This window comes from Dermochelys coriacea, chromosome 11 (assembly GCF_009764565.3).
Source record: "Dermochelys coriacea isolate rDerCor1 chromosome 11, rDerCor1.pri.v4, whole genome shotgun sequence".
Taxonomy (NCBI): Eukaryota; Metazoa; Chordata; order Testudines; family Dermochelyidae; genus Dermochelys; species Dermochelys coriacea.
Genome location: NC_050078.2, coordinates 74,163,858 through 74,181,948, shown reverse-complemented (window position 1 = coordinate 74,181,948; position 18,091 = coordinate 74,163,858). Strand labels below are relative to the sequence as shown.

The following is an 18,091-nucleotide window of genomic DNA, read 5'->3' as shown; positions in this document are numbered from 1 at the left end:
AGTTTCCACACAGTTTAAAAATATATAGACACCACCATCAACTGGCTGTTCAATTTGTACAAACTAAGAACTTATAGTAGTAAGTCCTACAGAAATTCTGCAGAGTACCTTGAAGAGCAGGTGATGTTAATTTTCACCAAGTCCCACAAGACCCCATGTAGATCATACCACAGGAAGCCAATTTCAAGCCATTATCTCCAAAACCAGCAAGGCAAGCAGCTAATTTGTTTGGGAATCTCTGGGTACGTTTACACTGAAATTAGACGCAAGCTAGCTGACTCGGGCTTGCGGGGTTCTGGTTAAGGGGACCCTTGCAGGCTCCTAGAGTCCAGGCTCCAGCCTGAGCTCAAACGTTTACACCTCAATTAAACAGTCCCTTAGATCTGAGTCTGAGTCAGAGTCAGCTGCCAAAGGCCAGCCATGGGTTTTTAACTGCAGTATAGACATATCATCTGTGAGCTGCAGGAAGGGGTACAGCAGGTTGCAGGCTTATAGGAACATGTTTATTTAAAGCAATAACATTTCACTGAACCAATGAAATGTTCACATCCTCAGCACCTACTTTTTGAAAGCAACAAGTATTTTATAGTTGTATCAAAAATGGTGTTTCAATGGGGATTCAATTTTCTCTTTGGACTTTAAGGAATATTTTAGATTTATCAAAGCGCAGAAGAAGATGAATTAAAAAAGGATTTCTCTTTTAGTCCAAATTTAGAGAGAGAAAAAAAGAATCAGCTTATCAACCTAATAATTTGCTTCATTATTTTCCCTAAATAGGAGCTAGATTTTAAGAAAAGTTGGGTTCTATACAAAGCTAGTACATATGATAAGAGGCCCCACTCCTGGAAAGACATCAGCATATTATGCATAAAATTGATATAACTGAGTTATGCAATGTGGTTTAGCTGTACTTGCCCTGGCATATTAGGGAGACAAAGTGGGCAAGGTAATAACTTTTATTGGATCAACTTCTGTTGGTGAGAAAGAAGCTTTTGAGCTACATAGAGCGCTTTATGAGTGGACTCAAGCCTTTGCAGGGTTGGGGCCATAGTCTGGAATATCTTCTCCATTCCCACACCTTTCCTGTCCACAACATTTTCATCCCCTCCAGACATTTCTTACCGATCTGTATTGGTAATATATTTTATCAAATTCATTGCCTCCAATTGTGATTTCTGGGATGTAGCGAGGGATAGTTGTAGGGTTCACCACTTTATGTTTGTCCTCCATACTAAAAAAGGGAACAAAACAAAACAACCACAGTTATGTCCATCCTTCTTGGAAATAATTCAATCAACTTTGAAATTCAGACATATATTGAAAAACTGAAATGCATTAGTAATCTGGATGCAAAGGACAATAAAGAAGTCATTACTTCAGGCAAACCAAATTAAAAAAATGATTTTTTTTCCTACTTAAACTATATTTCTGCAGATGTAGGGTCCTCTTTTGGATCTATTGTATGCATGAACAGACTGCCCCTTGCACCCTTCCCTATCCCATTTCAGTATAGCCCTTTTCTCATTAGGCCTTTATTTGAAAGAAAGGCTAACTCTTCTAATGGTAGCTCTGCAGTTGCTGGAAGCCTGGTGTGTCAGAGAGTTGCAACTACTTGCTTCTATGAAACGTTTCGATTTTGTAACTCTGCAACAGATATAAATAAAACAGATGGATTGTTTGTACTCCATTAATGTTTTGTAAATAGCGTCCATGCGCTGGCATTTCATTTTCAGTGGAAGGATGCTTTTCTCATCAATAGTAATCTATATTTCCATCTCTAGTGAAACGAACAAATCACACATGTATGGCTCTGTCCCAGATAAAATTTGAGCTTAATACAAAAGCTTCATATTGGTTTTTTTAATCTAGTTTGCTTAAATTGTGTAGATTAAGTTTAGCCCAACTAACGAAATAGAGATCTTATTTGCATTTTATTCTAAATGCATTCAAAATAATTTAATACATTCATGGTCTCCCCTTCCATTACGAGGCTATCAATATGCAGCATCTAAATTCTATTACTTTTTCAGTAAAGACTTTGTATGAAAGTGTTTTTAAATGTACCTGGCAACATACCAGGTGATCCATGTGTGCAAATATTCAACAGAACAAGAACTGGCCCAATAGTAGCTCCTGACATGGTCACATACAACATCAGCTTCAATTACTGGCAATCTCTCAAATGGTGGGATCTGAGGCTAGAGTAGAGGAAATATGCTCAATGAGTAGAACGTGTGCTACCGTTCTTCACAGCAAAACTCTGTTTTACCGCTGTGTGAAGCTACAGTGTTCCTTAGGTTAGCTCAGATTATGTTAGCCAATCATTCTCTAGTCTCTCTCAACAAGATGTCATGGCAGGGAGTCATGGGAAAGAAAACAACAAGAGGGGAAACTAGAAAGACAAGTGCCAATGACAGCAGTATGTTTCTGCGCTATCCACAAGTGCCCAATTGTGATGGCTTGTACCCAGTATTCACAACCTACACACCACTGTAATAATCTTTGTGAAAAATATGCCTTGTGAGGGATCATTTGAAAACTAATCACTCACTGGTCAATAACAATGATGAAATGTGGTAGCAACATTATATATAAAGTTATGAATTCTCCTTGAATGATGTTGGTAGCACATATTCAAACCCATGTAGCCCCAGTTAGGCAGGACTGGTCAAGCAGGTCTTAAAGAAATATGTGTTTACCTCAATTTACATGCAAGTTGTAAACCGGGTCCTCAGATAGTGAGAGGGAGAAGACAGGAGATAAGGAAAATCTGCATTTCATAGACTCATAGATACTAAGCTCAGAAGGGACCATTTTGATCATCTAGTCCGACCTCCTGCACAGCGCAGGCCACAGAATCTCACCCACCCACTCCTACGAAAAACCTCACCTATGTCTGAGCTATTGAAGTCCTTAAATCATGGTTTAAAGACTTCAAGGAGCAGAGAAGCCTCCCTCAAGTCACCCATGCCCCATGCTAAGAGGAAGGCGAAAAACCTCCAGGGCCTCTCCAATCTGCCCTGGAGGAAAATTCCTTCCCAACCCCAAATATGGCAATCAGCTAAACCCTGAGCATATGGGCAAGATTCACCAGCCAGATACTACAGAAAATTCTTTCCTGGGTAACTCAGATCCCATCCATCTAATATCCCATCTCAGGGGATTAGTCCTATTTACCCTGAATATTTAAAGATCAATTACTTAACAAAATCCCATTATCCCATCATACCATCTCCTCCATAAACTTATCAAGTAGAATCTAAAAACCAGATAGATCTTTTGCCCCCACTGCTTCCCTTGGAAGGCTATTCCAAAACTTCACTCCTCTGATGGTTAAAAACCTTCGTCTGATTTCAAGTCTAAACTTCCTGGTGGCCAGTTTATACCCATTTGTTCTTGTGTCCACATTGGTGCTGAGCTGAAATAATTCCTCTCCCTCTCCTGTATTATCTCTCTGATATATTTATAGAGAGCAATCATATCTCCCCTCAACCTTCTTTTAGTTAGGCTAAACAAGCAAGCTCCTTAGTCTCCTTTCATAAGACAGTTTTCCATTCCTCGGATCATCCTAGTAGCCCTTCTCTGTACCTGCTCCAGTTTGAATTCATCCTTTTTAAACATGGGAGACCAGAACTGCACACAGTATTCTAGGTGAGGTCTCACCAGTGCCTTGTTGTAATGATACTAAAACCTCCTTATCCCTACTGGAAATGCCTCTCCTGATGCATCCCAAAACCGCATTAGCTTTTTTCACAGCCATATCACATTGGCAGCTCATAGTCATCCTATGATCAACCAATACTCCAAGGTCCTTCTCCTATTCTGTTACTTCTAATTGATGCGTCCCCAACTTATAACTAAAATTCTTGTTATTAATCCCTAAATGCATAACCTTACACTTCTCACTATTCAATTTCATCCTATTACTATTACTCCAGTTTACAAGGTCATCCAGATCCTCCTGTATAATATCCCGATCCTTCTCTGAATTGACAATACCTCCCAGCTTTGTATCATCTGCAAACTTTATTAGCACACTCCCACTTTTTGTGCCAAGGTCAGTAATAAAAAGATTAAATAAGATTGGTCCCAAAACCGATCCCTGAGGAACTCCACTGGTAACCTCCCTCCAACCTGACAGTTCGCCTTTCACTAGGACCCGTTGCAGTCTCCCCTTTAACCAATTCCTTATCCACCTTTTGATGTTCATATTGATCCCCATCTTCTCCAATTAACTAATAATTCCCCATGTGGCACAGTATCAAATGCCTTACTGAAATCTAGGTAAATTAGATCCACTGCATTTCCTTTATCTAAAAAATCTGTTACTTTTTCAAAAAAGGAGATTAGTTTGGTTTGGCACGATCTACCTTTTGTAAAACCATGTTGTATTTTGTCCCATTTACCATTGACTTCAATGTCCTTAACTATTTCTCCTTCAGAATTTTTCCAGGGACCTTGCATACTACAGATGTCAAACTAACTGGCCTCTAGTTACCCGGATCACTTTTTATCTCTTTCTTAAAAATAGGAACTATATTAGCAATTCTCCAATCATACGGTACTACTCCTGAGTTTACAGATTCATTAAAAATTCTTGCTAATGGGCTTGCAATTTCAGGTGCCAATTCCTTTAATATTCTTGGATGAAGATTATCTGGGCCCCCCGATTTAGTCCCATTAAGCTGTTTCAGTTTCGCTTCTATCTCAGATATGGTAATATCCACCTCCATATCCTCATTCCCATTTGTCATGCTACTATTATCCCTAAGATCCTCTTTAGCCTTATTAAAGACTGAGGCAAAGTATTTGTTTAGATATTGGGCCATGCCTAGATTATCTTTACCTCCGCATCCATCCTCAGTGGTTAGCGGCCCCACTTTTTCTTTCTTGTTTTCTTGTTATTTATATGGCTATAAAAACCAATAGTAAAAGGTTCTAATTCCCTTTGCAAAGGTCCAACTCTACTCGACTTTTAGCCTGTCTCACTTATCCCTACATGTTCTGACCTCAATTAGGTAGCTTTCCTTGCTGATCCCTCCCATCTTCCACTCCCTGTATGCTTTCTGCTTCTTCTTAATCACCTCTCTAAGATGCTTGCTCATCCAGCTTGGTCTACAACTCCTTCCTATATTTTTCCCTTTCTTGGGATACAGGCTTCCGATAGCTTCTGCAGCTTTGATTTAAAGTAATCCCAGGCCTCCTCTACCTTTAGATCCATAAAAATCTTCAGCAGAGGTCAGAAGAAATTGTGTGCAACCTCTTTCACCACTGGACACCATGTTGCCTTCTTTACTGTCTGAAATGACTTAATAGGGTAATCCTCAGTACAATGTATTTTTCAAAAGGACGACTGAACTATGAAAGTGATGGGCAAAATGCCCCAAGTTCTCTCTCCCTATCCATCTCTCTCTTTTCACCTCAGATGACAAAAGAAAGAGGTGTTGGACTTTGGAAGTAGATGCCAGCCTGAGAATTTGATTAACAATGTTAGTGGGAATGGACTTCACCTTGGCCCAAGTCTAGTTTGTTAAGTTTAGGAAGTATTTTATCTTTATTTCTCTTGTAACCATTGCTCACTTAAATGCCTTATACCTGTACTCACAAAACTCTTTATAGTTAAATAAGCTTGTTTTATTCTTTAATTAAAACAAATCCAGTGTTGTCTTTAAACAAAATTGTGTAGGTAACTCCATTTATAGTAGCAAACTGTTGTATATGGATCTACTCAGAGGGCAATGGGACCATCTGGATTGTCCAGGAGAGGTCTGGACAGTGCAGAACACATGTTTTTTGGGGAAAACCCAGGGCTGGCAGTGTGTTGGGGTCACCCTGCAGGCAGTAACCAAGGCTGCTAGAAGCCAAAGTGTGGTTGGTGAGTTGCTGACAGGCTGCAGGAGGCAGAACTGCTGGACCGGGACTGTGGCTCTACAAATAAACACTCAGGGTGTTACCAGCATGCTGTCTGCAAGTGGCTCAGGTGGGACCTACAGCAGCAAAGCATTCTGTGGCACCCAAGTTGTAGGGCAGGTGGTGATACAGCCCCTCAATCGTCAGGATTGCACCCCGGAATGTCATACTAATGAGCTCCTAACAAGCTGGACAAGACACTCAGGAGAAGACAGAAGCAGAGAGTTACTGACTTGTGTAGAAGTGTTCTGGCTTTGGAACTTAATATCTCAAAAAAATTGCTATGCCCAGAAACAGTGCATCCTGGGGATATAGATACACTGAGTAGCATAAACCTGCATTTCCATACTTTTCAATATCTGCTCCAGGTGTTTCAAAGTTTTGAAGTTGAAACAGTTTAAAATATATATTACATTAATTTTATATAAAGAATATTCACATTGTACAGTATTCTCTTGCTTTATTCCTATATCAAATTAATCACTTTGTGACGTTTCATCATAAGATTTATATAAAAAATATTGCCAAGTAGACAAGTGGACCCAAACAGAACAAAATATTAGATTCATGCTTGTCTCCCCAAAATTCCTATCCCAAATGTTTATTTGCCTGTAACGTTGAGGGTTAACGCAACAAACAGTAACAGAATTTCATCTGGAAACATGATTTTGAAATCAACAGCGTCCCTTTACCAGAATGGAAACATTTAGAGATACCTTGCTGTGCTATTAGGATTTTGCTGCAGTTCGGCTCTGATCAGTACAGATATAAGCAGCAATCCACCACAAAAGGGATACTCTGTGGCAACACTAAGCACATTCAAAAACCTAACATTTATCTGAAGAGCTTAAGAAACTGCTAGAAACGCACGACTATTTAGATGAAGAAATTATATACAGATGAACAGTGCCATCTATATAAAGTCTGAGGACATCACACCAATCATGGCACTGCAATGACAATGAATTCAAAAACAGAGGTACACAAACACAGCTGTGCTTTTGGTTTTCAGGGACTGTCATTTCTCTAGAAACATTTACACAAGAATGCAAAGGAGTAATATGGTGCAGAAAACGGTTACTCAATTACAGTTACTACTGTTAATCATTTGTATTACAGTAGTGCTCCAAGAGTTCAAATCAGGACCTCGCTGTGCTCAATGCTGTCTAGAACATAGGAGAACACAGTCCCTGCCCCATGAGTAGTTAGCTAGCTAATTCACAACTGAATACAAACCCAAATGGTTTGTGTTAAGATATAAACCTACGTGCCACTCTATTACAGATAGATAACACAAAAACACTGAACTAACAACCTGAATATTATTCCAAGATCAGAAAATGAATAAAAATAAATGCTCATTTGGCAAAGTTAGGATGAAATAATGTCTAAGAAAATTCTCCTACAACTGAAAAAAAGATTGTTCATACTACCTATCATAAAACTGTGATTTTCCCTTAATCAAAGATTACTAAATTGGAAGGGGAAAAGTTTAGTGGGGCAGGAGAGGACTGGTACTGTTTTTTGGGATTTTTTTTTTTTTTTAAGAACAGGTTTGGGAGTTTATAACCCTATCTGCAAGATGGTGTTTACCAGGAAAACCAGAAGAGTTCTGGGTGTAACAAGGAAGCCAAGTTTACAAAGCCAGCACCATCCACAAGTTACAGGACAGGAAGATGCTCCCTCTAGCCAAGACAAATATGGGTCTTTTAGGAGCCACACTGCCAATGACTCTCCCATACCTTCATCTCCCACCCCAGGAGAAGCAGGAACTTAAGGCAGAGTAAATTTTGCTTGGAAGAATATTATAAAAATCACATCAATTCCCATTATGAATTCCACTGGCTTAGCAAAGAGCATTTCTGTCCTTGCCACATGTTAAATCTGGTCCATATAGGTTCTGTAGAACAGGGACAAGCTGGAACACCCAGTGCCATTCAAGTGGAATTAATCCTCCCCATGCAGAAGGGATCTCTCCAAGTAGTGACTCTTTTCATGTCTACGCCCAGCACCTTTTAAGGAAAGTCTGCCAGCACTATAGAGTGTAAACTCTCTGAGGCAGGGACCGTCTTTTTGGTCTGTATTTATACAGAACTTACCACAATTAGGTCTTGGAGACCCATGATTAGGTCTCTGAGGCATTATGGCAATACATGGTAATACATATAATAAAACAATAATGAGTTATAATCTGCATTTTCATTGTGCAGCCAGCACTTCCATCCATACAGCAACTTCCTCTTAAACTAGTTGTTTACAAGATATCAAACTATGGCTCTTGACTTCAATAGGACTTTACACATGGTTAGCATTAGGCATGGTGCTTAAGTATCTTTCTGCCCTGGGGCCTAAAGGCACTGGTTTATATCATCCTCCAATTTATCAACAGCCGTGTCTCATTCTAACAGCAGCACTGACCCTCTGCCAAACCATAGCAGATATCCTGGGCTTTGCAGGTTAGCTTCCCAGAGGAAGCAACACTCCGTCTGGGAATATTCCAACTGTAACTTATTTACACACACACACAGACACACACACATCCTGGAACAGAAGACACTCCTTTGTCTGCTCCAGACTGGGTTATCGCGTGTTCCACAAGCTACTAGGAATTAACTCCAGTCAGAAGCTGAAGCTAGAGTGGAATCCAGCAGCCCACATGTTAAGTGAGTATGTCACTGAGAGCCTATGACACCAGTGCTCACTGGATGCACTTCAGGCCCATTGGTTTTTGGAGTTTAAAGGTGTTAATGCTGTCCTAAATGGCCTGGGATCTGCCACTTGAGAGAGAACCTCTCTCTGTTTCAGATAGCAATCACACTGGGGCTTCCCTGTGGGTGTGATCCAAAGCCTGTTGAAGTCAATGGGAGTCTTGAAACACAGGGATGAGAGATACTGATAAAGCATTCTCTGAGAGGGCCCTTGGACTTCTGACCCTCTCTTCCCTCCCACCCCCCCACTGAAGTAGTCATGATCTTTTACCTTCAGGCTATGGTGCAGAGGCCCTTCCCCAGCCTCCCCTCACAAGTGTTTTGGGAAGGAAAAAGAGAACAGGGAGTTAAGAGATTTTATTACACAGGGTTTGTTATATGTGGGAGGGGGGTCTGCCCTTTTGTTTAACTTATTTATTGTTTGCATATTATTCGTTGGGAATCATTAAGAAAGGGATAGATAATAAAACAGAAAACATAGTGCCTTTATATAAATACATGATACGCTGACATCTTGAATACTGCAGGCAGATGTGGTGACCCCATCTCAAAAAAGATATATTGGAATTGGAAAAGGTTCAGAAAAGGGCAACAAAAATCATTAGGGGTATGGAATGGCTGCCACATGAGGAGAAATTAATAAAACTGGGACTTTTCAGCTTGTAAAAAAAAAACACGACTAAGGAGGGATATGATAGACGTCTATCAAATCATGACTGGTGTGGAGAAAGTAAATACGGAAGTGTTATTTCTTCCTTCTCATAACACAACAATTAGGGGGAACCAAATAAAATGAATAGGCCGCAAGTTTAAAACAAATAAAAGGAAGCATCTTTTCACTCAACATAGTCAACCTGTGGAAATCCTTGCCAGAGGATACTGTGAAAGCCAAGACTATAACAGAGTTAAAAAAAGAACTAGATAAATTAATGGAGGATAGGTCCATCAATGGCTATCAGCCAGGATGGGCAGGGATGGTGTCCCTAGCCTCTGTTTGCCAGAAGCTGGGAATGGGCAACAGGGGATGGATCACTTGATGATTACGTATTCTGTTCATTCCTTCTGGAGTATCTAGCATTGGCCACTATCAGAAGACAGGTACTGGGCTAGAAGGACCATCTGACCCAGTATGGCCATTCTTATGCATAACAGCCCTGTTGTGCTGGCCTTTGCACAAACTCAGTTAAAGACAGCCCCTGTCCCAAAGAGCTTACAATCTAAGAAGTCAAGTCAGACAAAGGTGAGAGGGGAAATAGAGGCAAAGAGGTGGGAAGTGACTTGCTCAAGGTGTCCCTGCAGGCCACCACCAGACCTGGGAATAGAACCCAGCTCTCGTTTCCCAGACCTGTGCCCTAGCCAGATCATGCTGCCTCTCTGTATTTTAGTTAATGGCAGGGAGCCTAGAACAGGCTTCTTTCACGTTAAACTTAAGGGGCTAATATTGCTCTACACAAACTGGAAGGAATTTGTTGTGAATGATCGTGATGTAAAATTATAAAATGCATCATGCTGTATTCGAGAATTAACTTTATGGACAGGACTATATGATAGGGGAAGCAAAAGTGGATGGGAACCTGGGAGGCAGTGACCATGAGATGGTCGAGTTCAGGATCCTTGCACAAGGAAGAAAGGAGAACAGCAGAATACAGACCATGGACTTCAGAAAAGCAGACTTTGACAACCTCAGGGAACTGATGGGCAGGATCCCCTGGGAGAATAACAAGAGGGGGAAAGGAGTCCAGGAGAGCTGGCTGTATTTTAAAGAATCCTTATTGAGGTTACAGGGACAAATCATCCCGATGTGTAAAAAGAATAGTAAATATGGCAGGCGATCAGCTTGGCTTATCAGTGAAATCCTTGCTAATCTCAAACACAAAAAAGAAGCTTACAAGAAGTGGAAGATTGGACAAATGACCAGGGAGGAATATAAAAATATTGCTCAGGCATGCAGGAGTGAAATCAGGAAGGCCAAATCACACTTGGACTTGCAGCTAGCAAGAGATGTGAAGAGTAACAAGAAGGGTTTCTTCAGGTATGTTAGCAACAAGAAGCAAGTCAAGGAAAGTGTGGGCCCCTTACTGAATGAGGGAGACAACCTAGTGACAGAGGATGTGGAAAAAGCGAATGTACTCAATGCTTTTTTTTGCTTCTGTCTTCACGAACAAGGTCAGCTCCCAGACTACTGCACTGGGCAGCACAGCATGGGGAGGAGATGACCAAACCTCTGTGGAGAAAGAAGTGGTTCGGGACTATTTAGAAAAGCTGGACGAGCACAAGTCCATGGGGCCGGATGCGCTGCATCCGAGAGTGCTAAAGGAGTTGGCGGATGTGATTGCAGAGCCATTGGTCATTATCTTTGAAAATTCATGGCGACCAGGGGAAGTCCCGGACGACTGGAAAAAGGCTAATGTAGTGCCCATCTTTAAAAAAGGGAAGAAGGAGGATCCTGGGAACTACAGGCCAGTTAGCCTCACTTCAGTCCCTGGAAAAATCATGGAGCAGGTCCTCAAGGAATCAGTTCTGAAGCACTTAGAGGAAAGTGATCAGGAACAGTCAGCATGGAGTCACCGAGGGCAAGTCATGCCTGACTAATCTAATTGCCTTCTACAATGAGATAACCGGCTCTGTCGATGCGGGGAAAGCAGTGGATGTGTTGTTCCTTGACTTTAGCAAAGCTTTTGACACGGTCTCCCACAGTATTCTTGCCAGTAACTTAAAGTAGTATGGGCTGGATGAATGGACTATAAGGTGGATAGAAAGCTGGCTAGATCGTCAGGCTCAACAAGTCGTTATCAATGGCTCCATGGCAGCCGGTATCAAGTGGAGTGCCCCAAGGGTCGGTCCTGGGACTGGTTTTGTTCAATATCTTCATAAATGATCTGGAGGATGGTGTGGATTGCACCCTCAGCAAGTTTGCAGATGACACTAAACTGGGAGGAGAGGTAGATACGCTGGAGGGTAAGAATAGGATACAGAGGGACCTAGACAAATTAGAGAATTGGGCCAGAAGAAATCTGATGAGATTCAACAAGGACAAGTGCAGAGTCCTGCACTTAGGATGGAAAAATCCCATGCACCGCTACAGACTAGGGATCGAATGGCTAGGCAGCAGTTCTGCAGACCTAGGGGTTACAGTGGTCGAGAAGCTGGATATAAGTCAACAGTGTGCCCTTGTTGCCAAGAAGGCCAATGGCATTTTGCCAGCAGATCGAGGGATGTGATCGTTCCCCTCTATTCGACATTGATGAGGCCTCATCTGGAGTAGTGTGTCCAGTTTTGGGCCCCACACTGCAAGAAGGATGTGGAAAAATTGGAAAACGTCCAGCAGAGGGCAACAAAAATGATTAGGGGACTGGAACACATGACTTATGAGGAGAGGCTGAGGGAACTGGGATTGTTTGCTGCGGAAGAGAAGAATGAGGAAGGGATTTGATAGCTGCTTTCAACTACCTGAAAGGGGGTTCCAAAGAGGATAGATCTAGACTGTTCTCAGTGATAGCAGATGACAGAACGAAGAGTAATAGTCTCAAGTTGAAGTGCGGGAGGTTTAGGTTGGATATTAGGAAAAACTTTTTCACTAGGAGGGTGGTGAAGCACTGGAATGTGTTACCTAGGGAGATGGTGGAATCTCCTTCCTTAGAAGTTTTTAAGGTCAGGCTTGACAAAGCCCTGGCTGGGATGATTTAGTTGGGGATTGGTCCTGCTTTGAGCAGGGGGTTGGACTAGATGGCCTGCTGAGGTCCCTTCCAACCCTGATATTCTATGATTCTATGGTGTTGTCTGCAATAGAAGGGGACTGGACTCGGTGATCCAAGAGGTCCCTTAGACTCCTAAAACCTATGCAACTCCACCACAAAATGAGGCTTTAAGTTAATAGCTTATCCCTTTTAATGTCCACACGGGGGCAGCATGTGCACGAACATGGACAGCAGCTCACCCAGCACACAAGAAATATACAAGTACAAAAAAAAAGGAGATCCTTCCATAACAAATAAAAGCGTTTAACACTTGGTAAGTCAGACATAAATAGGGCTTGTGCACTCAGGGCAGGCTCCTTGAGTTCTGCTGAGGAAAACCCTCCATAGTTTTTTAATTCTGGGCATTCAGGAAAGGAGCATGCTATAGATTACAGGATGTAAAGGATTTATTAATATCATTGGTGGCTAGAGCTATATAAACAGCTGTATTATTAATTGGTTTATTATATATTATATTTTAAATATTGATCATACTTTAGTTATTGCCAATTTAAATGCTTAGAATATGCATGGTCACATGCTAAGAGAAGTAGCTATACTGACCAAACCCCCTGCATAGATAGCACTAGGTCAATGGAAGAATTCTTCCATTGAGTGAGCTACCGCCTCTCTGGGAGCTAGATTAACTATGCCAACGGGAGAACCTCTCTCGTCAGCATCAGCACTGCAGCTGTGCCACTGTAGCATTGTAAGAGTAGACAATCTTGAGAGGCAGTATGTTGTACAAACACTGAACACTCCTGTAAATGGAATTTAAAAGCACAAAATTGTCTTCATGAAGGCAGATAGTTTGATTTTTAGTAAGCCACAAATGACAGTAAAACGACAGTAACTGGTTGTGATATCGTAATTGTACAGCTAAAGTTGTTTGCCATGAACAATTAAGAACAAATCAAGTACCTTGAATGAAAGCACTGACATATAAAAGGAAACTCATTCTTTCCTAACTTCAATAAAGAACTATTTAGCAATGTAATTTGCCGCCTTTCATATTGTGAAATATGGCTTACTCATGGTGGCCCTCACAATAAAACTTACACATTACCCGTTTCATTTGAATGCTTACCTTTAAATTTCCTCCTACACTTTGTGCAATAACAATTACACTTTGTCATCACTTTTAGTACGAAGGAATAGATTTAGTGCTTTCCATTAACAAAACCTAACATTATAGTACTTTTTGTCTTTCAAAATAAAACAAAACTTGCTTTTGAAAGCTGCCCTGGGTGCAAGTGACCAGCTGATTTTGTCTTGAAATACTGAGTGAAAATCCTTATTAGAAGTTGTCAAAGTTCCTTCCCCACTCTGAACTCTAGGGTACAGATGTGGGGATCTGCATGAAAACTCCTAAGCTTACTTTTACCAGCTTAGGTTAAAACTTCCCCAAGGTACAAACTATTTTACCCTTTGCCCTGGGACTTCCACTGCCACCACAAAACGTCCGGGTTTACTGGGAAAACATTGTTTGGAAACGTCTTTCCTCACCAAAACCTTGCACCCCCCTGCCTGGGGAAGGCTTGATAAAAATCCTCACCAATTTGCATAGGTGACCACAGACCCAAACCCTTGGATCTTAAGAACAATGAAAAAAACATTCAGTTTCTTACAAGAAGGATTTTAATACAAGAAAAGGTAAAAAGAATCACCTCTGTAAAATCAGGATGGTAAATACCTTACAGGGTAATTAGGTTCAAAACATAAGAGAATCACTCTAGACAAAACCTTAAGTTACAAAATGACACAGACAAGAATATTCATTCTATTCAGCGCAGTCTAATTTCTCAGCCATTTAAAGAAATCATAATCTAACGCACATCTAGCTAGATTACTTACTAAGTTCTAAGACTCCATTCCTGTTCTGTCCCCGGCAAAAGCATCACACAGACAGACAGACTGACCTTTGTTTCTCCCTCCCTCCAGCTTTTAAATTATCTTGTCTCCTCATTGGTCATTGTGGTCAGGTGCCAGCAAGGTTATCCTAGCTTCTTAACCCTTTACAGGTGAAAAGATTTTTTCCTCTGGCCAGGAGGGACTTTAAAGGTGTTTACCCTTCCCTTTATATTTATGACACGCCCCCCAAATCACAGCTAGGATGAAACACTGGCTGGGATTTCTTCCTGGAGCTCTAGGAAAAAACAGAGTTAATAAGACACATGCACTTCTAAATATACTACCAAGTATATAAAGACTAACAATATTTTCCACATCTCAAGGACGATTTTAACCAGTTGATTCTGGGAAACTTTCATGGGAGAGTGCATCAGCCACTTTGTTAGAAGTTCCTGAGATGTGTTGGATGTCGAAATCAAAATCTTGGAGAGCTAAACTCCACCAAATAAGTTTTTTGTTATTTCCTGTGGCAGCGTGAAGCATAGCGCAGCTTGGTCGGTTTGCAGGTGGAAACGCCGTCCCCAAATATATGGGCGTAGCTTTTCCATAGCGTAGACAATGGCATAACATTCTTTTTCACTGACTGACCAGTTGCTCTCAGACAGTTGGTGTGGTGAAGGTTGACCTTTCCTTGACGGATTCATCTAGCGGTACCTGCCAGTACCCCTTGGTTAAGTCCAAGGTAGAGATGAACTGGGCCCGTCCCAGTTTCTCTAATAGTTCATCTGTGCGTGGCATTGGATAGTTGTCTGGGTGAGTTACAGCATTTAGCTTACGGTAGTCCACGCAAAAACTTATCTCCCCATCTGGTTTGGGAACTAGAACCACTGGAGATGCCCATGCACTGCCAGAGGGGCGGATTACACCCATCTGTAACATATTCTGGATCTCCCGTTCTATAGTAGTTTTAGCTTGAGGAGACACCCAGTAAGGTTGGACTTTAATTGGGTGAACACTACCTGTGTCAATGGAGTGGTATGCCCATTCAGTAAGCCCTGGGGTGGCTGAGAACATCGGCGCATAGCTAGTGCACAGCTCCTGGATCTGCTGTCGCTGCATACGCCCGAGGGTCATGGAGAGGTTCACTTCTTTCACGCCACCAGCACTTTTCCCTTTGTAGCAGACACCTTCAGGCCACTCAGCGTCATCTCCTCCCTGGTCTGTAAACTGACAAACTTTTAATTCTCTGGAATAAAAGGGCTTTAGACAATTAATATGGTATACCTTAGGCTTTCGGTTGAAGGTGGGGAATGCTATGAGGTAATTAACAGCTCCCACGCGCTCCTGGACCATGAATGGCCCTTCCCACGACGCTTCCATTTTATGGGCCTGGAGCGCCTTTAAGACCATACATAACCTGGTCTCCTACTTTAAAGGAACGCTCTCTGGCATGTTCATCATACCAGGCTTTCTGCTCTTTTTGAACATCCTGTAGGTTTTCTTCAGCAAGGGCTAGAGAAGTTCGGAGTGTGTTTTGTAGGTTGATTACAAAGTCCAGATGTTAGTTCCTGGAGAAGGTGTAAATCCCTCCCATTGCTGTTTCACCAATTCTAATGGCCCCTTAACCTCACGGCCATATACAAGTTCAAATGTTGAAAACCCTAAACTGGGATGTGGTATAGCTCTGTAGGCAAAGAGCAACTGCTGCAACACTAGGTCCCAATCATTGAAGTGCTCATTTACGAATTTATGTATCATGGCCCCCAAAGTTCCATTAAACTTCTCCACCATGCCATCTGTTTGATGGTGGTAAGGAGTGGCAACCAAGTGATTTACCCCATGAGCTTCCCAAAGGCTTTCCATAGTTCCTGCCAGGAAATTAGTTCCTGCATCTGTGAGGATGTCAGAGGGCCAACCTACTCTGGCAAAAAAATGTCTGCTAGTGCCTGGCATACACTTTTAGCCCTGATGTTGCTTAGAGCTACTGCTTCTGGCCATCAGGTGGCAAAATCCATGAACGTCAGTACATAGAGCTTTCCTCTGGGTGTCTTTTTCGGAAAAGGACCCAGAATATCCACAGCTACTCACTGAAATGGAACTTCAATGATGGGGAGTGGCTGGAGAGAGGCTTTGACCTGGCCTTGGGGTTTTCCCACTTTTTGGCATACCTCACAAGACCGGACATAGGTAGAAACATCCTTGCCCGTTCCCTCCCAGTGGAATGACCTCTCCAACCGGTCTTTGGTCCTGTTCACCCCAGCATGGCCACTAGGATGATCGTGGACTAAGCTCAAGAGCTTGACCCCATACTTAGTTGGAACTACCAACTGTCTCTGAGGATGCCAGTCTTCCTAGTGTCCACCAGAAAGAGTTTCCTTGTATAAGAGTCCTCTTTCTACAACAAACCTGGATCGATTAGAAGAGCTGAGAGGCGGTGGATTGCTCCATGCCTCTGTCCAAGCTCTCTGGAGGCTTTCATCTACTTCCTGTTCAGCCTAGAACTGTTCTCTTGATGCTGGAGACATCAGTTCCTCATTGGATTGTGGATCTATGCTTGATCCCTCTGGAAGCGATGTAGAGGATGGGGCAGTTTCTATTGACTGTGAACCGCTCTCCGCTGGTGCACTATGTTGGGGTTCAGGCTCTGGCTGAGCCTCTTGTGTAGGGTTATCAGCTGCTGCCGGTTCAGGTTCGGTGGGGCTCTCTGGGGTTGGGGTTGCAAGTACTGGATTCTGTGCTGGCAATGGGTCTGGTGCTGGTTGTTCCGCCGGTTCCGGGACTGGCTCTGTTTGCGTCTCTGGGACTGGATCCACTACTGCTGTTGCAGACATTGGCCTGGGGTCCGGGTCCATCAGCTCTGACCGGGTCCTGGTAGAAGTTTCCAGAACAGAGCTAGGCGTGACGGCTAATTTAGTCTGGTTGCGGGTGACCATTCCCACCCTCTTGGTTGACTTCACATGATTGGCCAAGTCTTCCCCCTACAGCATGGGGATGGGATAATCATCATAAACTGCAAAAGTCTACGTTCCAGACCAGCCCTTGTACTGAACAGGCAACTTGGCTGTAGGCAAATTGAAAGAGTTGGACTTGAAGGATTGAATCGTCACTTGGATCTCTGGGTTGATTAAATTGGGGTCCACTAAGGAAGAATGGATAGCCGACACCTGTGCTCCAGTGTCCCTCCATGTGGTGACCTTCTTCCCGCCCACACTCACAGTTTCCCTCCGCTCCAAGGGTATCCGGGAGGTATCTGGGCCTGAGGACGTCTGGGGTGATTCCGGTGCAATGAACTGTAATCTGTTGGGGTTCTTGGGACAGTTTGCCTTCACATGCCCCGGCTCGTTACATTTAAAACATCGTCTAGCTGACGGGTCACTGGAGCGAGGTGGGTTGCTGGAGAACAGTGTGGTGGGACGATAAGGTGGCTGGAGGGTTCCTTGGGGGGTAGGTGGGGCCTTGGGCGGCCCCCAGTAGTAGGGGGTGGTCTGAGATTGTCCCTTCTGGGTTCCACTCCAACTGCGACCAGTTTTTTTCCTCTCTGCCACCTCCACCCATTTGGCTCCAATCTCCCCCGCCTCGATTACAGTTTTGGGCTTCCCATCTAGGATATATCTTTCTATTTCCTCAGGAACACCCTGTAAGAATTGATCCATTTGCATTAGGAAGTGAAAATCTTCTGGAGATTTAACACTTGCTCCTGATATCCAGGCATCCCAATATTTCACAATGTGGTAGGCATGTCGAGTAAATGACACGCCTCGTTTCCACCTTAGGGCTCTGAATCGCCGACGGGAATGCTCGGGGGTTAGCCCCATTCTGACTTTTACCTTGGTTTTAACCAGTTCATACTAGTTCATGTGTTCCCTAGGCATTTCAGCCGCCACC

The 18,091-nt window shown here is 42.8% G+C and overlaps 1 protein-coding gene across 2 annotated transcripts in view; it reads right to left on the bottom strand.

Annotated features, from left to right (window-relative positions):
- NDUFA10 (NADH:ubiquinone oxidoreductase subunit A10) overlaps positions 1-18,091 on the bottom strand; it is an 83,369-nt gene that overhangs the window by 17,818 nt on the left and 47,460 nt on the right. For both annotated transcript variants that reach the window (XM_038422020.2, XM_043505756.1), the window contains one exon: positions 1,123-1,231. In XM_038422020.2, the coding sequence (XP_038277948.2) occupies positions 1,123-1,231 (109 nt within the window). The remainder of the gene's footprint in view (positions 1-1,122; positions 1,232-18,091) is intronic.